This window comes from Arachis hypogaea, chromosome 7 (assembly GCF_003086295.3).
Source record: "Arachis hypogaea cultivar Tifrunner chromosome 7, arahy.Tifrunner.gnm2.J5K5, whole genome shotgun sequence".
In the NCBI taxonomy this organism is placed as follows: domain Eukaryota; kingdom Viridiplantae; phylum Streptophyta; class Magnoliopsida; order Fabales; family Fabaceae; genus Arachis; species Arachis hypogaea.
In genome coordinates this window covers 24,666,281-24,690,925 of record NC_092042.1, presented here as the reverse complement: position 1 = coordinate 24,690,925, position 24,645 = coordinate 24,666,281, and the positions used below count along the sequence as shown (strand labels likewise).

General features: G+C 35.8%; 1 protein-coding gene across 1 annotated transcript; it reads right to left on the bottom strand.

Moving 5' to 3' along the window:
• Positions 1-15,095: 15,095 nt before the first annotated feature.
• On the bottom strand, positions 15,096-20,944 carry LOC112702830 (cell division control protein 6 homolog B). Its single transcript, XM_025754020.2, has 17 exons — positions 20,485-20,944; positions 20,324-20,402; positions 19,957-20,177; positions 19,381-19,455; positions 19,206-19,306; positions 18,945-19,051; positions 18,783-18,842; positions 18,534-18,607; positions 18,269-18,319; positions 17,700-17,749; positions 17,124-17,259; positions 16,764-16,853; positions 16,151-16,213; positions 15,963-16,058; positions 15,745-15,834; positions 15,537-15,653; positions 15,096-15,428 (listed from the first exon to the last, which is right to left on the bottom strand). The coding sequence occupies exons 1-16, from the start codon at positions 20,635-20,637 to the stop codon at positions 15,621-15,623; spliced, it is 1,479 nt and encodes a 492-aa protein (XP_025609805.1). The 5' UTR covers positions 20,638-20,944; the 3' UTR covers positions 15,096-15,428; positions 15,537-15,620.
• Positions 20,945-24,645: the final 3,701 nt, after the last annotated feature.

The following is a 24,645-nucleotide window of genomic DNA, read 5'->3' as shown; positions in this document are numbered from 1 at the left end:
TAAAGCATGCAATTGACACCAAACTCAAAAGTTGACTCAAGACTCAAACAAGAAACACAAAATATTTTTTATTTTTATGATTTTATGATTTTTTTTTGTATTTTTATTATTTTTTTTGAAAATATTCTTTAGAAAAACGAAAATAAAGAAAAAAAATTTTGAAATTTTTTTTTGAAAACTTTTTGAAAAGAAAATTACCTAATCTGAGCAACAAGACGAACCGTTAGTTGTCCATACTCGAACAATCCCCGGCAACGGCGCCAAAAACTTGGTGGACGAAATTGTGATCATCAATAATGGCTCTTTGGTATGTGCATCTGTTAACTCAGCACTTTCTTTCCACAACTTCGCTCAACTAACCAGCAAGTGTACTGGGTCGTCCAAGTAATAAACCTTACGTGAGTAAGGATCGATCCCACAGAGATTGTTGGTATGAAGCAAGCTATGGTCAGCTTGTAAATCTCAGTCAGGCTGATTCAAATGTGATTGGATTAGATAATTAAAAGATAAATAAAATAGGATAGAAATACTCATGTAATTCATTGGTGGGAATTTCAGATAGGTGCATGGAGGTGCTGTGTTCCTTCTGAATCTCTGCTTCCCTACTTCTTCCTTCTAGTTTTTCATCATTCCTTTCTATGGCAAGCTGTATGTAGGGCATCACCATTGTCAATGGCTACATCCCATCCTCTCAGTGAAAAAGGTCCAAATGCTCTGTCACAGCATGGCTAATCATCTGTCGGTTCTCAATCAGGTTGGAATAGAATCCAGTGATTCTTTTGCGTCTGTCACTAACGCCCAGCCTTCAGGAGTTTGAAGCTCATCACAGTCATTCAATCCCGGAATCCTACTCGGAATACCACAGACAAGGTTAGACTTTCCAAATTCCCATGAATGCCGCCATCAATTCTAGCATATACCACAAAGATTCTGATTAAGGAATCCAAGAGATATGCGTCCGGTCTAAGGTAGAACGGAAGTGGTTGTCAATCACGCGCGTTCATAGGTGAGAATGATGATGAGTGTCACGGCTCATCACATTCATCAAGTTGAAGTGCAACGAATACCTTAGAATAGGAATAAATCGAATTGGATGGAAAATAGTAGTAATTGCATTAAAACTTGAGGTACAGCAGAGCTCCACACCCTTAATCTATGGTGTGTAGAAACTCCACCGTTGAAAATACATAAGTAAAAGGTCCAGGCATGGCCAAATGGCCAGCCCCCCAAAACATGATCAATAGTCTCCTAAGATGAATAATTAAATAAAACTGAGACCAAAGATATCTAATACACTAGTAAAAAGTTCTATTTATACTAAACTAGCTACTAGGGTTTACAGAAGTAAGTAATTGATGCATAAATCCACTTTCGGGGCCCACTTGGTGTGTGCTTGGGCTGAGCATGATCTATTCACGAGCTGAGGCTTCTCTTGGAGTTGAACGCCAAGTTATAACGTGTTTTGGGCGTTCAACTCTGGTTCGTGACGTGTTTCTGGCGTTTGACTCCAGAATGCAGCATGGAACTGGCATTGAGCGCCAGTTTACATCATCTAATTACGAATAAAGTATGAACTATTATATATTGCTAGAAAGCTCTGGATGTCTACTTTCTAAAGCCATTAAGAGCGTGCCATTTGGAGTTTTGTAGCTCTAAAAAATATATTTTGAGTGCAGGGAGGTCTGATTCCAACAGCATCAGCAGTCTTTTGTCAGCCTCCTATCAGAGTTTTGCTCAGGTCCCTCAATTTCAGCCAGAAAATATCTGAAATCACAGAAAAATACACAAACTCATAGTAAAGTCCAGAAATGTAAATTTAGCATAAAAACTAATGAAAACATCCCTAAAAGTAACTAGATCATACTAAAAACTACCTAAAAACAATGCCAAAAAGCGTATAAATTATCCGCTCATCACTCACATATCCCAAATAAGCCAACCCTTTTAATTACCTTTGTTAACCACTTTGAGCCGTTGTTAATTCCATTTATTCTATATTTTACCACATTACTAGCCTTAAGCAGAAAAACAATGAAAAATTCCAATTAAATCTTTGGTTAGCTTAAGATAGAATGTGTGTTAACTAAGTATGGGAAAATTGTGGGAATAAAGGGTAATAGGAGAATATGTCATGATGAAATAAAGGGAAATTGGGTACCTATTCATGTGAAACCATAAAAGAACATTACAAATATATGTGCATTGATAAGCTATACAAAAAAAATTTCCTTTATGCTAGTAAATAAGGGGACAAAATCACCCCAATGATAAGTCAGAGTTTAATAATCAATGCACATGTGATAAAATTAAAATAAAGGTTGATGCATGAATATGGAATGTGAAAAGGAGATTTTGGGTAGCTAAGATGAATGTTAAAATTATATAGAATATATGTATGTTAGGTGAGAGCTTAGGTTAATTAAAAATTCAATGTATAAGCTCACTTAGCCATATGTGTATCCTCACCCTTACCTTAGCCCCATTACAACCACGAAAAGACCTCATGATGTTTGCATGGGCATTTTAAAATTGTTGATTGGTTAGGTGAAAAATAAAATTTTTGAAAGCATTATTAGAGAAGGATAGAGTGATTACCCCATATACTAGAGATGATTAGAGTGCACACGCACCAACAGTAAGGGTTCAATGCTCAGTTCTGTATTCCCTGCTTTTACGAGCTATCTTTTTACAAATTTATCTGCTTTTACAATATGAATTGAATTAGTGAAATATGCCCCATTTTTGTCTTAGAGAACTTATCTATTTTTAATCATGTAGACAAATTCATATAGTTGCATTCATATGTATATAAGTTGCATTGCATGAGTCTTACATGTTCCTATTCATTCATATTTATCTCCTTCAACTTAGCATGAGGACATGCTAATGTTTAAGTGTGGGGAGGTTGATAAACCACTATTTTGTGATTTATATTGTGTTTAATTGTGTGGTTTTATCAGGTCTTCGCCCACTTATCCATATGATTTGCATGTATTTATAATTCCTTCCTAAAAATATTCTATGATTGAAAACTTGCTTCCTAAAGACCTTTTAGTTGTATATTTTTTTTTCCTTCGTACCATTCGATGCCGTGATCTATGTGTTAAGTGTTTCAGGCTTCATAGGGCAAGGATGGCGTAAGGAATGAAGAGGAAGCGTGCAAAAATGGAAGGAACACAAGGAATTGAGGAGATGACCAGCGAGAAGTCACGCGGTCGCATGGCTCACGCGACCGCGCGAAATGAAAGAAATCAGATTGACGCGTTCGCGTGCCTGACGCGACCGCGCGGATTGGAAGCTGCACGAACGACGTGAATGCGTGGACGACGCGCACGCGTGGTACGAAAAAACGCTGAGTGACGCGATCGCGTGGACGACGCGGCCACGTGACGTGCGCGATCTGCAGAATTACAAAAGTTGCTGGCAGAGATTCTGGGCCGCATTTCAACCCAGTTTTTGGCCCAGAAACACAGATTAGAGCCAGGAAACATGCAGAGATAGAGGAACAATTCATTCCACACAATTTCAAGTTTTTAGATCTAAATTTACTCCTTCCCTAGGTTTCTCACTTGAACATTCATAAATTAGGATTTTGAAGAATTTTGGCTTTAGCTTTTGAGAAGAGTCTACCTCCGGTACTGGTCATCATAGTTTGTTATTTACTTTTCATTTACTCTTCCATATTCTTAATTTGTCCAGAGTTGACATTGGATTATTTTTTATAGTTTATTAATACAAGACTATTTCTACTTTTAATTAATCTCTTTCATTATTATTTATTATGTATTCTAAAAAAATTTTTTACTAAAAGTACTAACGATCATGCAAGCAATCAAAGCAACAGAAAACACAAGACAACAACATAAGAATGGAAGAGAAATAGAATGAAAGGAATTCAACCACCTCAGTTATGTTGGTGGTAATCTCATCATGAAGAACACTCATCTCCCTTTGGTGCTAGACAGAAAGGCCATAAGCAAAGCGTCAACACCAAACTTAAAGGTTTGCTTGTCCTCAAGCAAAGAAGAACAACAAACAGAGAGGGATATAAAAGCAATTAATATGATGAAAGAAGGATAAAAAGATAAAAGAGCAAGAGAGAATTAGGATTTGAAATCAGGCGCTGAGGTGGTTTAATTGGGCATCGCATGCGACGCGTACGCGTGAGGCATGCGTAGGCATGGATCACACGAATTTCAAGCAACGCGTACGCGTCAAGGATGCGGAGGCATGGACGGCCAGGATGGGAAAATAACGCCTGGTGGGGCTTGTGTGCCCAGCATAGTTCCAGCCCCACACCAGCATAACTTTCTGGCTAAACACCTTTTACGCCGATTTTTCTCATCCACGCGTGCGCGTGCTTAACGCGTACTCGTGGAGTGCCAAAATTGCTATTGACGCGCACGCGTCATGGACGCGTATGCGTGAGCCAATTTGTGCGCAAAGCACATTTCCTGCTCCCCTCTCGTGCAACTTTCTGCCCAAACACCCGTTTACGCCGATTTTCAAGGTCACGCATACGCGTCTGGGATGTGCACGCGTGGATGGCTAAAGGCGCAAACGACGTGCACGCGTGAGGTACGCGTATGCGTGATCTTGTTTGTGCGTGAAGCACAGTTCCTGCGCTACTCTAGCGCAGCTTTCTGCCTTTTTCGTCTCTTCTTTCTCTCTCTCTCTCTCTCTCTCTCTCTCTCTCTCTTTTGAATCTTCAGTTTCTGCTTATAAAATAGCTGCATGATCAGATAAAACTCAATAAGAATCAGATAAATAAGAAAACTACTACTACGAAAATAACTAAGGATACAAAATTATCAGGTTGCTTCCTGACAAGCGCTTCTTTAACGTCACTAGCTTGACGGTCAGTTCTGCTAATTCAGCAGATGAGCAGACCTCTGGCAATCAATCTCGCCTCCAAGATAGTGCTTCAACCTCTGGCCATTCACTGTAAATTTCTTGTCAGAATTATCTTCCTGTATTTCCACATAACCATATGGTGAAGCTCTGGTAACCACAAACGGTCCTAACTACCGGGATTTCAGCTTTCTTGGAAAGAATTTGAGCCTTGAATTATACAGAAGCACTCGCTGTCCTGGCTCAAAGACTCTGATGGCAATCTTCTTGTCATGTAATAACTTGGTTCTCTCCTTATAGAGCTTGGCATTCTCATAGGCCGAATATCTGAATTCTTCAAGCTCATTTAACTGGAGCATTCGCTTAATTCCTGCAGCTTCTAAATCAAGGTTCAGATACCTGATTGCCCAGTAAGCTTTATGCTCCAGCTCAACTAGCAAGTGACAGGCTTTGCCATAGACCAACTGATAAGGAGACATGCCAATGGGAGTCTTGTACGCTGTCCGGTATGCCCAGAGAGCATCATCAAGCTTCCTAGACCAATCATTTCTTGAAACGCTGATGGTCTTCTCTAGAATCCTCTTAAATTCCCTGTTGGAAACTTCAACCTGTCCACTTGTCTGAGGGTGATAGGGGGTTGCCACTTTATGACGGACTCCATATCTCTGTAGAAGAGAGTCCAGCTGTCTGTTGCAGAAATGGCTTCCTCCATCACTAATGAGTGTCCTTGGGACACCAAACCGGCTAAAGATATATATATCTGAAGAAAGCTCATGACCACCTTGGCATCTATGGTGGGTAGAGCTACAGCTTCCACCCACTTGGACACATAATCAACTGCCACTAGAATATAGTTGTTTGAATGTGAGGGTGGAAAGGGTCCCATGAAGTCAATACCCCACACATCAAACAACTCAACCTTAAGAATCCCCTACTGTGGCATTTCATGGTTGGCAGGGAGATTCGTGGCTTTTTCACAATTGTCATAGTGCTTTACAAATGCTCTTGCGTCCCTGAAGAGAGTCGGCCAGTAGAATTTGCTCTAAAGGACCTTTGTAGCTGTCCTTTCACCACCAAAGTGGCCTTCATAATCTGAACCATGACAGTGCCAGAGAATCTGCTGTGTTTCTTTATATGGGACACATCTCTAGATGATACCATCTGAACACCTCTTAAAAAGATATGGTTCCTCCCAAATATAGTACTTTGCATCCATCAATAGCTTCTTTACTTGTTGCCGGATGTACTCCTTTGGAATGAAATTCATGGCTTTATAATTTGCAATGTCTGCAAACCATGGAGCCTGCTGAATGAGAAATAACTGCTCATCTAGAAATGTCTCAATCACAGTTGTGGGTGGTTGTACTCCTGCTTCAGGCTCAATTCTGGAGAGATGGTCAGCTACTTAATTTTTTGACCCTTTCTTGTCTTTTATCTCAATATCAAACCCCTGGAAGAACAACACCCATCTGATTAATCTTGGTTTAGAATCTTGTTTGGTTAGAAGGTACTTCAAAGCTGCATGATCAGTATAAATAATAACCTTAGAACCAAGTAAATAGGACCTAAACTTATCAACAGCATACACAACAGCTAATAATTCATTTTCTGTAGTTGTGTAATTTTTTTGTGCATCATTTAACACATGACTGGTATAGTAAATGACATGTACAAGCTTACCATGCCTTTGTCCTAAAATAGATCCTATAGCAAAATCACTGGCATCACACATCAATTCAAATGGTAAATACCAGTCATGGAGAGCTATAATGGGAGCAGAGGTAAGGTTTGCTTTCATAGTTTCGAAAGCATGCAGACAATCAGAATCAAAGACAAAAGGAACATCAACAACCAACAGGTTGCTCAATAGTTTAGCAATTTTAGAAAGTCCTTTATAAATCTCTTATAAAATCATGCATGACCCAAGAAACTCCTGACGGCCTTAATATTTGCTAGTGGTGGTAATTTTTCAATTACCTCCACCTTTGCTTTGTCAACCTCAATCCCTACTTGAAATTCGGTGTCCAAGAATAATACCTTCTGTGACCATAAAATGGAATTTTTCCCAATCCAAAACAAGGTTTGATTCTTGACACCGTTTCAAGACAAGAGATAAATGCTTAAGGCAGGATTCAAAAGAATTACCAAAAACAAAAAAGTCATCCATAAATACCTTAATGAACTTTTCAACCATGTCAGAAAAAATTGAAAGCATACACCTGTGAAAAGTTAATAGAGCATTACAAAGTCCAAATGGCATTCTCCTGTAGGCAAGTACTCCAAAGGGGCATGTGAATGATGTCTTCTCTTGATCTTGAGGGTCCACTGCAATTTGATTATATCCAGAATATCCATCTAGAAAACGATAAAAAGCATGACCAGCTAACCTCTCAAGTATTTGATCAATGAAAGGCAGGGGAAATGATCCTTCCTTGTAGCAGTGTTGAGCCTCCTGTAGTCTATACACACTCTCCATCCTGTGATTGTTCTTGTAGGAATAAGCTCATTCTTTTCATTCTAGATCACTGTCATCCCTCTTTTCTTGGGAACTACCTACACAGGACTTACCCAAGGACTGTCAGAAATAAGGTAAATAGTACCTGCTTCCCATAATTTCATTACCTCTTTTTGGACTACCTCTTTCAAGGTTGGATTGAGTCTCTTTTGCGGTTGCACAATTGGTTTAGCATCATCTTCAAGAAGGATCTTGTGCATACACTTGGTTGGACTAATCCCTTTCAAGTCACTAATGGTCCACCCAAGAGCTATTTTATGGATCTTGAGCATTGAAACAAGCGCCTCTTCCTCTTCAGGCTTCAGAGAAAAGCTAATAATCATCGGATATGAATCATTTTCACCAAGAACACATATTTTAGAGAAGGAGGTAAAGGTTTGAGCTCAAGCTTGGGGGCTTCCTCCTCTGCTTTATCCGTGTAAACCATAGCCTTCTAGTGTGGTGAATCATCAACTTCAACTAATTCATAATCAAAAACAGGATCCAGAATGTCATCAAGCACCTCAGCTTTCAGTACCTCTTGAACAAGTGTTTCAATAACATCTATTTTCATGCACCCTTCAGAATCATTAGGGTGTTTGAGAGCCTCAAAAACATTTAGGACCACCTGTTCTTCATTGACCCTCAAGGTTAATTCACCCTTTTGCACATCAATCAGAGCTCTACCTGTAGCTAAAAAGAGTCTACTAAGTATAATAGAGCATTTTACCTCCTCTTCCATGTCTAATATAACAAAATCAACAGGAAAAATAAATGGTCCTACTTTAACAAGTAAATCCTCAACAACACCCACAGGTAATTTAACAGAAAGATCAGCAAGTTGAAGAGAAATACGAGTGGGTTTTACCTCCTCAATTTGAAGCTTTTTCATCACTGAAAGTGGCATTAGATTGATGCTAGCTCCAAGGTCACATAAAGCTCTCTGAATGGTGACATCTTCAATGGTGCAAGGAATGACAAAGCTCCCTGGGTCTGGCATTTTCTCAGGGAGATTGTGTTGAATAATTGCACTACATTCCTTGGTTAACACCACTGTTTCTTGTTCCTTCCAATTCCTCCTATGGGTCAACAACTCTTTCATAAATTTATCATAAAGAGGCATTTGCTCAAGAGCCTCTGCAAAAGGAATGTTGATCTGTAGCTTCTTGAAGACATCTAAAAATTTGGAAAATTACTTTTCTTTGGAAGCCTTCTGAAACCTCTGAGGATATGGCATTTTTGGCTTGTATTCAGGAGCCTTTGGCAAGGTATGATAAGTGTCAAGAGAATCAAGGAATGGGCTATCTGCACGCTTAGGAGGGGCGCCCTCTACTTCTTCCTTCTTCTCATCTGGAGCTTCTTTTTTAACTAATTCTTCATTGGCCTTGGTCTCAGAGCCAGCTACTTTACCACTTCTCAACCGAATAACCTTGCAATCTTCTCTTGGGTTCACCACTGTATCACCTGGTAATGTACTTGCAGACCTCTCAGGTATTTGCTTGCTCAGCTGGCCCATTTGCACTTCTAAGTTTCTAATGGAGGCTCTGGTTTCCTGCATAAAACTCCTCATCATCTCCCAATTAGAATCTTCTTGGGATTTAGATTTAGCTACTGAGGTGGTTGTTGTTGCTGAGACTAAAATTGGCAGTTATTGTAATTGTTCTGTTGGAAGCTGCCATGTGAATTATTGTTGAAATTCTGAGGTCTCTGAGGTTGGTCTCTCCATCCAAAATTTGGGTGATTTCTCCATCCTTGATTGTATGTCTGAGAATAGGGGTCATTATTGGGATTTCTAGAACCACTCCCCATGTAATTGACCTGTTTAGAAAAGGATTGAGCATAATCATAATTATCATTTTGCACCAAATTTCATGCCATGTCATAGGAGACCTCTTGAGGTGGATTTTGGATGTTGATAGCTGAGACTTGCATGTCACCCATGTGTTGAGTAAGTAGACTTATTTGCTGAGACATAAGCTTGTTCTGAGCAAGAATAGCACTAAGAGCTTCTACTTCCATGACACCCTTCTTTTGAGGAGCCTCAGAGTTCACAGGATTCCTGTTAGATGAGTATAAATATTGGTTGCTAGCAACCAATTCAATAAGCTCAATAGTCTCCTCTAGTGTCTTCTTCTTGTGCAATGAACCTCCTGCAGAATTATCTAAGCACATCTTGGATATTTCACCTAAACCTTCATAAAAGATATCTAGTTGGGTCCACTTAGAGAGCATGTCCGGAGGACATTACCTAGTTAGTAGCTTGTATCTCTCCCAAGCTTCATACAGAGTTTCACCATCCTTCTGCCTGAAGGTCTGAACCTCCACCCTAAGCTTACTCAGCTTCTTTGGTGGGAAAAATTTAGTGAGAAACTCAGTAACAACCTTGTTCCATGTATCCAGACTCTCCTTGGATTAGGAATCTAGCCAAAACTTTGCTCCATCCGTCGGAGCAAACGGGAAGAGCATGAATTTGTATACCTCTGGGTTCACTCCGTTTGTCTTCACAGTATCACAAATCTGCATAAAACTAGAAATAAACTGATTTAGGTCTTCGTAGGGAAGACCATGATACTGACAGTTTTGTTACACCAGGGTGACCAGTTGTGGCTTTAACTCAAAGTTGTTTGCAGCTATAGGAGGCACCACAATACTTTTTTCATAAAGATCTGCAGTAGGAGTAGAGTAAGAGCCAAGTACTCTCCTTTGTTGTTCATTCCCATTCGGATTTGCCACATTCGCATTATCAGCATTGTTAGGATCTATAGTGGATTCTATAACCTTGCAAAGTCTAGCTTGTTGTAAACGCCGCCTGAAAGTCTTTTCAGGTTTAGGATCAAAGTCTAAGAGATGTTCTTTCTCTCTGTTCCTGCGCATAAACAAACAGAAGATAAGAAAAAAATGGAACTCTCTACGTTAGAGTGCAGAGAATTTCCAGTGCGGTAACCTGAACTAGGAAACACCAAACTTAAATTCAGAAATTACTAAAAATATTAGTGCTATTAAAATATTTTTTCTTTTTTTTTCAAAGATATTAAAAATAGATTTTAATAAAATTAAAAATAAAATGCCTAATCTAAGCAATCAAACAACTAATAGTTGTTAATCACTATAAATCCCAGCAACGGTACCAAAAACTTGGTGCGAGATTTATAACCCACAAACTAACCGGCAAGTGCACCGGTCGTACCAAGTAATACCTCAGGTGAGTGAGGGTCGATCCCACGAGAATTGATGGATCAAGCAACAATGGTTGGTTAAACCACTTAGTTAGGCAAACAAAAAAGAGTGTTGGATGTTCAAAGAGTATTAAACAGGAAATTAAGAGTTTGAAGACAGCAGGTGAATAAGTTGGGAATAAAATATGGGATAAAATAGTTAAGGCTTCAGAGTTATCTATTTTTTGGATTGACTTCTTACTAACTATTTTAATCATGCAAGATTTAATTCATGGCAAACTATATGTGACTAGACCCTAATTCCTTAGACCTTCCTAGTCTCTTCTAAAATTCATTAACTGCCAATTCCTTGGTCAATTAATTCCAATTAAAGGGTGATGATCAAATTCCAGTTTATATGCCACAAGAATCCTAATTATCCAAATATAAGGGGATTATATGTCACGTATCCCGTTAAATACAAACAATTAGAAATTCAGGAGAATATGTTTTCAAGCTGTTGTTCAAGTAAAGAGCTTTTCCAAGTTATACAAGAACTCAATTAGAACATGGGTCATACTTCTGTTCCACCCAAATTCATAGAATAAAGAACGAAAACGATTCTTGAAATATAAATCAAAACTTGAATTAAAATAGAAAAGTAATAATGTCAATCCATATAATAGACAGAGCTCCTAACCTTAACAATGGAGGTTTAGTTGCTCATGACTCAGAGAAGAAAACTAAGATTCATGTAAACTCTGAAGTACGGAATGTTAATTAGTATAGAATCCTAATATATTTTATATCTAATCCTAATTAATTTAAAATCTAATATCTAAACTAATATCTTTTCCTATAATATTTAAATTTAAATCAGAATTAATTATGGCAATCAGCAAGTCTTCAAGTGATGGATGGGGACCACCTGCTTCGTAGGACCCACGCCTAACTTGGGAAGTAATAGGAAGTGTTCCCTTGAGTCCTCCATTCTACAACCTCTAATCTGTGTTTCCTGGGCTGAAAACTGGGTCAAAAACAGCCCAGAAATCGTCCCCCAGCGTTTTTCTACGTTTTCTGCACGTGATGCATGTCACGCGTACGCGTTAGTCATGCGTATGCATCGATGGCCTTCTTCGCATGTCACACGTACGCGTCATCCACGCGCCCGCGTCACCATGGAAAGCTCCAAATCACGCGCACGCGTCAGGTATGCGTGCACGTCGCTCCTCTCCGTCATCTTATTTAAATTTTTGTGCTGCAGAAACTCCATCAATTCCAGCCGAATGCTACCTAAAATAAATAGAATTGAACAAGTCTCAAAGTAGCATCCATAGTGGCTAAAAGATGATTAATTCTAGATTAAACTTAACAAATTGATTGTAAATTCACTAGGAAAAGATAGAAAAGATGCTCACGCATCATTCATCACCATTTTTTTGTGTGACACCTATGGAAAAACTTCAACAAACAATGAAAGGATCTTGAGCTGAGGAGACTTCTTTGGAAATGTGCCAGATTAACAACATCCAAGATTTCATGAAAATCTGAACAAGATTAAGAGGGTGAATGAAGAGGCTTGGGCTTATTTTGACAAATGGCCTAAAAAGTCATGGACAAAGTCACAATTCAGGCATAAGCCAAAGCTGGACAACATTTGCAATAACGTGTGAGATTTTCAACGCAAGAATCAAAGAGGCAAGAAGCAAACACATCATCATATTACTTGAAAAGGTGAGGATGTTTGTCATGAGATCCATTGCAAAGAATAAGGTAAAGCTGGCCAATCATGTTGGTAAACTTCCCCCTGTAATTCAAAGTCATTTAGAGAAAGTCAGAAAAGAATCAAATAATTAGATCTCTATCTGGACTGGTGATGAGGCCTATGAAAAATTTGAGGTACATGGCCATTCAACAAACATGGCGGTGGATCTTGGAAAAAGACTATACACTTGCCAATTCTGGATGTTAACTGTTGACCTTTAAAGCTTATTGTTACTTAGTTACTAAAATTTTTATATTAATTATTTTGATGATTATCTCACTTAGCATTTGTTTAACTAAATGTAGGCATTTCCTGTGTTCATGCTTGTGCTGCCCTTAAAAGGGTGAAAAAGAGGCCAGAAGAGTTTCGTCATAACCTGATAATTATGGATTCATACCATAAGACTTATGCCTATCACAGTAACCATCTTCCTGGCCAACCATTGTAGGAGAAATCTATGTACAATCAGTCACAAACCCCTAACATTAGGAAAAGGTCAAGAGCTCTAACAAATAAAAGAAAAAAGGATGCTGATGAAGACAATGGTGGTAACAAGAAACCAAGTGGAAGTTTAAAAAGGCATCTAAAGACATTCATATGTAGGTATTCTGGAGTAAAACGACATACTAAGAAAGGATGTTCAAAGAAGAGAGTAAAAGTAGTTGCTGCTGTTGCAGCTGCAAAAACTATTGTAGCTAAAGCCAAATCCAAGGCCATTGCTTCTACTTTTGGGGTTGTCCCTCAACTTACTACTACTGTTACACCTGGTGGTAATCCTCCTGTTCATGTTGACAATGCTACTAATGTTGGGGCTAATCAAGATCCTCCACCACTAATAGATACACCTCTTACTACAGAGATTCAGTTATCTCAACCAAATTATGAAGGATCACAAGATGAACAACAGGTAATGCACTTCTTTTTGTTACAACATAACCCCATCAAAAATTGGTCACACTAGACTCATCTAGGATTGATTTTTTTTTGTAGGCACCAACAGAAATAGCTACTCCAGCAACAACAAGGCCATAGAAGTTGCCAACTAAAATAAGGAGGTCACGACCACCTCAATCCGTTGGTATAGATCCAATGTAAGGAGCTAGTAGTCAGTCTTCTAAGGTTTGTTCTAACTCCCAGTTTCAAAGCATCAAAGAAGAATAACACTTGATATTCAATGCAATGCTAGTTAATCCATCAGGGTGTTTAGGACAATAGGTCTTTGTTTTGTGAATGACAGTTATTATGTTCTAGACTTCCTAGTTTCTTGCTTGCCCAAACTTTGACTAATGTTGCCAGACGTAATTTTTTTTGCATTGCACTTGTTTTGTTCCTTTAATGTTTGCTACTCTATCATGTTTGTCAATTTCAGTGATTACACATTATGCTATTATGAATATAGATTATTTTTAGCTTTTTTTTCTTTATGGTAACTACTCTATCAAAATAAGGCACATTACTAAAGAAAAGCAACTATAACTTACTTTAATTCATCTATTAACATATTACATACAACATTGTCAGAATTTTAAAGTCACAACTAACACAACAACTAAAGTGAAAAAAATCAATATGCCTAACAATTGGATTATACATTTTTGGATTCTCACTTTAGCTTCCAGCTTTTCAATCTGTCAAGTTAGATTGACCCTCACTTGTTTATTGTAATTTGTAGTAGCATACAATCTTCCTTTATATTCGTTTTCTTCTACATCATCAGTCCAGACAAATTATTCACACCATGTTTTGTCCCTAGTCTGTATGAAATAGGGTTACGAGTTACGAACATAAAACCACTTAACATTTTTTTAACAAAACCTCATTTTGTAATTAGGACAACCAAAGGATTGGTATTTGTTCCGGACCACCAGAGCACAGGACAACAACCGCACCGACAATGCTCTGGCACCTGCAAACATCTGCTCAACTTGGAGTTCTCGTCGTTGATCTTGTAGAACTTCCTTGACCCTGACTCGCACATCCAATCATTATTTTGCTTTCAATTTTAAACAGTAACAATAAAGAAGTAGGAGAAGAACGTTCGTCAACAAAGAAAAAAAGAACAATGGAGATGTGCTACTGAAATTAGGGTTAAAAATAGGTCGAGGGACCACATTGAGTCAAATGATTTCAATTGCTAGTTCAGCTAGCCGTTATATATGCCCGTGTGGCATGTCACTGCCACAAGCAGGTTAAATTAGTCGAACATAGGGTGAGGGATCAACTTGGTGCATTTTTTACAAACTCAGGGATATAAACAATACAATTGGTAAGTCGGAGACCAAATCAGTGTAATCAATGAATCTCAGTAGGGGTGGCAATGGGTATGGTAGAATAGAGTTTGGATCCAACCCTAACCCTACCTACAAGTTGAAATTTTTATCTAAACTCAACTCTATCCTACTCGTACTCTACCATTTGACAACCTATAATCTCAAAGACCATATACATATATAAAGTGCATATTGGTCGGGTAAGGTTGACTCGCACCCTACCCAACCCATACAAAAACCCTACCCACACTTTACCATATTCGCTGTAGATCGAATTAACAACCCTACTCGACCAGAGTTGGATCAAATATCCACAGATATTCACTTTACCATATTCACTTTACCCAGTATATTTTTACTTGTTATTGGAAATGGGTGTTGTGATGACACAACACGAACATCCTATTGAGTTAACTGAATGAACTCGTGATTTGGTAATAAAAAATGAGCGTAATTTTTTGTCAAATTAATTGTATTAGGTACTTGGGATTTAAATTGTGAAGGCTTACAAGAGAACGCAAAACATAGACGATGGTAATCACCTTTCGAATATCTCAGGATAACAAAATCAGATATTACTAAACCTTCATTGACAATTTTGAAATTTCAAGTTGAGAAAAGAATCATTTAATGGGGTGATAAATTCTGACCTATGTAACTACACCCCCCTTACCAGCAAGGCTATTTAGCTTTTATTGTTGATGAGAAAAGAATAAGTTTAATGTTGTAACTAAGGTAAATTTTGAATAAAACCAGAGATAAAATCATGTTTTCTTTCTCTGCTTGCATTGCTCTCTAGGAAAACAAATAATCTGAATATCTTATCACAACTGTTGCTTGTCAGCTGAAAATTCTTCCCAACTCCCAAGCAATTTCATATATAATGAAATAATCTGCAATAGAACATAGGACCAAAATACTTAGATTTGTGAAGTTTAGTGGCGAAAGCATGAGTTGCATTTAAGGAAAATTAAAGGCATGTAAAAGCAAGGGCTTCCAACCTGTTATCTATGGAGTGGAGAACATAAAACTAATTATCTACTGTCTCACATCATGCTAAACCAAAATCACCAATCATGAGTGGATCATTGAAGACAATTTCTAAAAAATCGGATTCCCTGTGTCATGAAATTTAAATAACATAGAAATGTTACTGCAAATTCAGAAAGAAAATGTAAAAATAAAATTATACAAGGCCCTAAATGTTACCTGCAATGCAAATGTAATATCAGCCTCGTCAACTTTTGGTGTTACCCTTTTCAATTTATCCTCTCGTGATGGTCCTAGTTTAATGAGCCCCTGCAGTTATATTATGTTTCATCATTTTACTTATTGCCACTTTGCTTCATCGGAATATTCATAATCAATGGCAGAAAGCTACATCTAGAAATCCATAATCAACTTCTGTACTGCTTTGTTTCAGATACCTGGTCATTAAGCACTCTGCACATGTTTGAGAATTCCAAGATTCCTGTTGGGGGAATCAATGATGATTTGCATAACTCAGAGTAAGATTTATACAGCTGCATGATTATTAGAACCTTAAGAATCAATATATATTTTAAAATAAGAGGAATCATTTAATTTTTGTAAATTCAAAAGCTGTAAAGAGCACCTCTCCAAGGATTGTATCCTTCTTAGATCCACGGAAATGTTTCATGGACGAGCAAAGTATAATCTGCAAAAGGTACAAATTCAGGAGTAAAAGGTTATGAACAGTAGCTTACTTAGCATTAAAAGAATGTTTCTGCAATTAGGATTGGTTAGTACTCTGTAAAAAAAGAACAAAAAACTTGATTACATGTTCAATAGCTAATGATCCTTTAGGTGTGAATTTGTGTGGTGTTAAATAAATCTTCATCAACCACCTACCCTCTTTAATATATGAAATTGCTACAGGTGCCCACCCTTCAAATGACTTTCAACTTTCTATGACAGCTCAAATGTATTCAATGCAAATTTGCTGTAAATCCCTGTCCAATTCTAGTTTACAACGCAATTAACTTTATACTAGAGACTGTATTACAGAATTTTGTGAATCCATCATAATTAAGTGTCCAGATAAACATTTCTTTCATTTTCCTTGCTCACTTGATAGGACTCTTAAATAATAGTTACATTGAAAGTAGAGATCACTTAGCCTAGCTTATATACTTAATAAAAGGTTTTCCATTTCAGTAATTGTGTTAACAGTTAACTCAACAATTCACAAGCATATTCAAGGCTACCTGTTGATGATGTGGCAACGATTGTATAGTATCCACCACTGGTGATCTATATGTCTTTGACAAAGCACGAGCCATATGATCAATCCTTACCTGCATTTTAATTAGGATCTTAGGCCTTTGTATTAACTATTTTAGTAACATTGAATAAAATTATATTACATAAAATTCCTTATAAGTAAATCTAATGTATAGCAATTTTGCACATCATACACTACTATAAAAATTGATGATATAAGAAACTTGCACTCATTCCATCTATTACTTCCCTAAAGTGCTTTCATATTGTCTTTAGTATAAACCTATTTTATAATCCTCAATTGTCATAACTGTAAATCAGAACTAATTTTTTCTATCACTTACAATATCAAATTCTTGTTTCTTCATGGGATCAGAAACTGTAGCCATATTTTGTTCAGAGGATGATTTCTCTTCCAATGGAGTATTCAAATTGCATACAGATTCTCTAACTTCAGCTTCTAGCATCTCTATCGCACTCCTGAAAGAAAATACACAGTAAAAATGATTTTGCTTGAATTTTCAGAACCTAAATTGTCAAGGTAACCCTTTACGTAAGAAATCACCTCCGCATCATCAAAGATGCCTCATGTTCCAATGGCAAGTTCTAAATTGTAAAGTTAAGAACAATGAAAACATTTAAAAAAAATGCCTGAAAAGCTCCATTTCAAGCTTTAAATTTTTAATAAAATGAACAATCTAAATGACTAAGCAGATAAGAATGCCAAAACTCAATCAGATATTTTCACTTCAGAAATTGAGAAAAGGGAATTATGTTAAGGCTGCTTGGCTAACAGGGATATGCAACAAAAGATGCAAAGTTGTTCAAGTTTGATAATAGTTTCATCTATACAAAAAAAAGGCAGATTTGAAAGTTGAAACAACTAATATCATATTTAGTATTGTGCTAAAGTGACTAACCTACAAATGCAAAGAGCTTTCCGCATATCCCCAGAAGCTGCAGCAACTTTCTGCAAAAGGCAGTGAACAAGAACGGTACATCACTATATCATTCATGTAATCATCAGAACTAAATCTGTGAACTAATTCAGAATTGAAATCAACTATAACCTCCAAAATTATATTTTAGTCCATGAATGAGAAAAGAATAACAAGGCAGTAAGCCTTGCATTAACTTTGCAATTATAACAATACATTTGAGTACTACTTTCACACAAGTAATGTGGTTCATACTTGTGTACTATCCTGGTATATTGAACACATTTCTCAGGTGATACATTGAATACATTTTACATTTTTAAATGTAGTAAGATAATAGTTGAACTAAATGATATGATTATCTCTATCCTCTACAGATGAAGTGGCAAATGTAAAATCTGGCAAAATTTCTAAAATCAATTAACAAGATGGTATTTGCTTTAAAAGTTTAAGAGATTTATACAGTTTTTATGTGATTTAGTATCCTAAATAAAGGCATTACAGGACAACAGCAAATGTAAACTTCCAGAGACATTGACAAATGGACTTACCCTAGCACATAGTTCCAGTGCTTGACGTTGAAAGACAGTGTAAGGAAGTTCCTGATGGTGACAAATAGCTATTAGTAAAAGGGGAAAAATCAACAGGCAGAAATTTAACTTTTGGTTTATTTTTTCTTCAGTCGCCATAAAGATGCATATTCAAATCATAGTCTAGACATATATCTATGATAAAGCAAAAATGTTGTATTTTTCTATTATAAATGATTTGAGGTGGACATGAGAACAACCTTAAATTTAATAGCAATGAACTTACATTTAGCCTTTCTTCAAGAATCCTAAGGATTTGATCTTTAGAGTAGGCACGAAAAGTTACAACAGTAGGCTTGCCTGGAACATGAAGAAAGGAAGAAATTAAAAAACTAAAAGCCAAAAGAAAATTACAGTCAAACAATGTTACACATGAGGTTAAACTCCATTGTTAATGCCATTGAGATACAATCACTAAATAGTTTAAAATGAAACAAAAGCTCATCATAGAAACTTATTGACTTGATTTACTCACAATTTAGAGATGTAAGCCTTGGAAGAAATCGATCAGCTAGGTCAATAGCATTTGCTACCCCTTAACAAACAAAAGCATGATTCAGAATAAGCTGATGCCTTTGAATTACAAAATATGACCAAAAATAGAGTCAAACAATTTTACATCTTGTAAGCAATTTACCTATTAATATACATCTGGCAAATGGGAAGGTGGTAAGCATGAAAAGGTCATGGAGCACAGCCCGGTCTCTGGTTATTAGGTAATCTAACTCATCAGCAACTATCAACCTATTAACACAAATCCATACATATGTCAAACTTTGGTAACATCCAAAATATTCAAAAACAAGCAGCACTACAAATGATATATGTGTGCTGTTTATCGCTACCCAAAAAAAAACCACCTGGGTGTATAAATTTAATAAACAAGCATATGTCTTACATCATATTCCTGGTAGAAGATTTCTGTGAATACATGTTCTGAAGTTGTTGCAAGGGTGTTGCCAAAACCCTTCTTCCCCGTGATTGGCTTAACCCAAGTATCTATTAGAACCAGTCATTCAGTCAGTCAAACAAGCAAACAAGACTTCAATAATATATGCTTTGGATCGTCCTACCTTGGTGAAAATATCTGATGTATTGGCAAGGGATGTACAATTTACTGATAAAACATCTGGCAGTGGAAAACCTTCCTGCAGACCAGACAAGAAATGGTTAGTGAAAGGAACAAAAAAACACATTATAATCTAGATAGAGCATTTCAAGTTAGAGAGTAGGTATAGTGTGTTTGCTCAGATAACCCAAAATTGAGCATCAAACGCATACAATTACAATGGGATACTAGTGCATATGGTATTCTTCTAGTCCATGAGGAACATATTAACCCAAAATTGGGCATCAAATGCATACAATTACAATGAGAAACTAGTGCATATGGTATTCTTCTAGTCCACAACAAACGTATTAACAATGCATCAATGGATACCACTTCTTAACTGCATCAATCATAGTAATTCTGCCATGAATTTCCACCAAAATATAATACAAGAAGGAATTATCGCAAACTATGCAAGAAGAATACATATCTCAACCAAAAATCAGTTTAAGAGATACATAATACATACATCAGAAGGAAATATTCACAATCCTAAAACCAATAATATTTCAGCAAACACAGTATAAGTGTAGCTTACCTCTTTTGCCCAATTGTGTAAAGCCTCTTTCACTTTCTCCATAGACAACGATTTTCCAGTTCCAGGGCACCCGCATATGTACAAGCTCCCAGCCTTCTCATGCTCAATGCAGGATTTGCAGAACCCCAAAACCATATCCTGCTCCTCTTCTCGACACACAACCGCGGAAGGTGCAGTTGCAAGGTGCAATGCCTCCTTCACCACTCTCAATTGCTCACCATCTATTTCTCAACAACACAACGCGAATGATCAACACACACCAAGCATATTTTCCACAAAATTGTGTCCTATCACAAATCTACCTTTAAGCTAAGTATAAAGTAAACAATCCGCTACAAAGACAAATCAAAATTGAAATAAACCTCACCTTTCAGATTCCAAAGGGATTTCACAAGGTCAGGTTTCCGCAATACACCTTGATTTTCATCAGCAACAATTTCATTACCCTGCCAAACAATCAACTAAAGATTAACCAATCTGAGCTTGAAAGAATATGACAGCACCAAATTCGCAGAACAAGAGACTTACATTTGCAGCAGAATGGGGGCTGGCAATAGCAGATGGGCGGGGCGACTTCCATTTCGGTGGGGAAGGGGAAGGAGATTCGGCGCGTGGCGGCGCGTGAGATCTTAACTTGCGCTTGTGGGTGTTAGGAGTGGAAGGATCAGCAATTGCAGGCATGGCGATATGAACTATGAAACTGAGAGAATGATATCTGTTGGAAGGTTCTTGTAGAAGCACAAATCTGAAGCCTGAGAAAGTAACAGTGGACTTTGGCGGGAGAAGTGAGATTGGGGATTGAAAAGAGAGGGTATGGGAAATGGAGGTAGTTGTGGGATTCAGCTATTGTTATTATAGATACAAGGGGCACTGAGATTGAGTTGAGAGTGGGCAGTGTTTTTCGTTGAGCGGGAAAACCTTCGCGCTGTCATTTTCGTTTTCCCGCTCCAGCCCCAAATCGCGCTTGCAACGCCGCATTTTCGATCCCTTTTGTTTTGTTTTCGTTTTAACTTAAATAAAGTAAAAACTCGTGTAACTTCTTGTAAAGTTGATACAATTTAATTAAATTTATTAAATTATTTAATAGTAAAGTTTTTTTGGTGATTGAATTTAATAGTAAAGTTGATACAATTTAATTAAATTTATTAAATTATTTAATAATATGTAGTTATTAATTTTATATAGAAGTTAATTATATCTAAAATTGTCAATGAGTTATAGTTCAAATAACATAGTCTTCCCAAACTCAATTAAGAGGTTGCGGGTTCGAGTCTTCTATCTTTGATATAAAAAAAAATTATACCTAAATTTTGAATTAATTAATTTTTATGAATTGTGAGTGTAAAATAAATTTTACCCAAATAACTAATTTTTAAATATATTATTAAAAGTTATTTTAATATATAAATATAATTAAATAATTATGTAAAAAATTTTATATTATCAATGTATTAAAATTAATTTAAAAAAGCAAAAAACAATATTTTGAATTGTCTAATCTTTTAATAAAAGTACTTTTAGAATTTATTAATGACAAAATATTTTAAAAATATTTTAAAATACAACAAAAATAATAAAAATAAATATATATTTTTATAAATAACAAATAACTTTTGTAATTAATAAAGTATTTGTGTATTTAATAAAAAAAATGTGAAATATTTAAATAATTATTTAAAAGATATAAAAAAATAGGACCAAACATGAATTTTTAGTTTTTTTATTTTTTAAATATTTTTATTATTTAAAAAATTCAAAAATACATAAAAATTATATTTCTAAACTATTCTAAGAAGCTACAAGAACAAGTAAATTTGTTAATCAAGTACAATAAAAATAGTTCGATAAACATATTTGGTAATAAAAATGACAATACACACTAAAAAAATACAACATAGAAGAAAAAGATTGGGTGCATAAGAGGAAGAATGCTATATTTGGTCACCTAATATCTTTTCAATTATTCTACACATACAAGTTTTTTTGACAATTAAGTTTAACTAAGTTGACCCAAATCCAACAAAAACTAACTCCAGATTAGAGAGAGTATAGCACGAACGTTAATATGAAAAACGCTTATTCTCCCTCGATCAAAACTGAAACAATCAAACTTCAAATGACACTCAAAATCTCTCAAAATCTTCGTGAAAACTTAAGAAAATTTCAAAGTTACGTTCAAAATCTTCACCAATAAATACAAAAATAAAAGACAAAAGATTATTGAAGGTATTGTTCACTAATCGTCCAGTTTTTTTATTTTTCTCTTTCGCATTTTTTTATCGCAAAACACTAGATAGTTATATATATGTTTATTTAGTAGATTCATTTTGTGTTCTTGCATTAAAGTACATATTACTATTCTTATTATACTGTTCATTTGGTGATAACTTTGTTAGGTTGGTGTAAAAATATTACGTAGTGTTTTTCGTATAGTTTAACCTATATTTGCATGTGTTTAAGGTATTTGGATGTGTTTTTGTGAATGTTTGAGTGTCTGCATATTTTGAACTGAGTTTATGTCTAGTAATCAGTAACAACTTTCAGTGTATTTTGTCTAAATTGACGTACACTTGGTGTTGTTATCCTTTTTTGTTGTAATTAGGCAACTGAATGTTATTGTAGTACTTTCGATATTATTTTGTGCATGTTTGAGTGATTTGCATGAGTTTTTGTCTATTTTGAGAGATTTGTTCATGGATTTGTTGTAACTAACCCATAGAATTTTATTGTAGTGCTTCTGGTGTCATTTTGTGCATGTTTGATTGAGTTGCATATCTTTTTGTACTGACATTATGTGATGTAATAAAAAAATAATAGCGGTGTATTTGGTTTGTCTTTCAATATATTTCATGTGAATTGAGGTGTACTTAGTGTTGTTGTCCTTTTGTTGTTGTAACTAAGCAACAGAATGCTACTGTAGTGCTTCTACATGTTTGAATAATTTGCATATGTTTTTGTCCATTTTTAGGAATTTATTTATGAATTTATTGTAACTAGCCCATAGAATTTTGTTGTAGTGCTTCTGGTGTCATTTTGTACATGTTTGATTGAGTTGCATGTCTTTTTGAATTGATATTGTGTGATGTAATCAAGAAATAATAGCGGTATATTTGGTTTCTCTTTCAGTGTATTTCATGTGAATTGAGGTGCATTTGGTGTTATTTTTTTGTTATAACTAGGAAATAGAATATAATTATAGTGCTTCTAATGTTATTTTGTACATATTTGAATGATTTGCATGTGTTTTTGTCCATTTTTGAGTTATTTTGTTATGAATTTGTTGTAACTAGCCCATAGAATTTTGTTGTAGTATTTCTGGTATCATTTTGTCCATGTTTGATTGAGTGGCATGTCTTTTTGAATTGACATAGTGTGATACAATCAAAAAATAATAGTGATGTATTTAATTTCTCTTTCAGTATATTTTATGTGAATTGAGGTACAATTGATGTGTTGTTACCTATTAACCTAATTTTTTATTCATTACAGAAAAAATAATAATCAAGAAAGTTGTTGAGAGGAGCACCACAAGAAAAGAAGGATCAAAATATAATGTAAGCCTATATATGTTAGAACAACTTTTTTTTTTGTACAAATATAGTTATGTAACATAATTTTTATTTATTTATAGAAAATTTGTGATTTGAGATGCTCTACAAGATCCATTTATGATATATAGCACACTGCACACACAGTATGGTGTAATCGAGATCATCCTTGACAAAATAGGAGATGCCCTTGGCTTGAATGCATCCGGTAAAATTTCATTTGTAATATATTCTGTAAATCAAATTTCAATATTTTTATATTATTTCTGTGCTATTGAAATATTTTTGCTGCTGTTTTAAGGGAGCGTTATCCAAATAAAATTAAAAATAAAGAAATTAATGAGGAGCAGAAGAAAGTTATTGAAAACTTCAAAGACTATTTGTCATAATTAACAAAGTCTTTGATTGATATGAGTGTTGATGGGCCAGAAAATCAGCTGAAATTCAAGAGGACTTCATCCTCTTCATCTAGAAGTACTTCTTGTTGTCGACAACAATAAAAAAAATGTTTTCAGTTCACATGCCGCCCATTTTTCGTGTGGACGCAATACAAAAATGGAATTAGGCTGCTTGTGTGCTCAGCTTCCTCATCAAAGACATCGTATATTTTCATTAATCCACAAACAAAAATAGTCCGGTGGATAGAATTCCTGGACCACTGTGGGTGTAACATTGGACTAGGGAGAAGCTAGTTAAAAGAATAGAAAGTGAGGTGAAGGATAAAGTAACTCAACAGAAATCTTTTCTTTAATTTTGGTGCATTTGTTTTAAATATATCATGCTAACTAATATTTTTTTCAGTTCTAAGACCTCGTAAGAAGAACACAGTTGAAATCCTAAACCCTATTATATTCACTAACAGATTCTTTACCGTGACTCATTCACATAATGGGGAAACTAAGGGTTCACATAGTGTTACCAATTTTTTTTTTGTGCAAAAAAACAAAAATTTTACCTCTCACATCGAACGCCTAAACAACGTTGTGTCATTGTCTTCAAGATTTTCACCAAGCTCTAGAACTAACGCACGAACAATGCTCTATTTAATGGTTGCGGACAACGGCAAGGTCTTCTTCATCTTCGTGATGGTAGTTCATGGGTCAGAGAAACAGAGAGTCACGGTGAGAGTGAAGAAGAACAA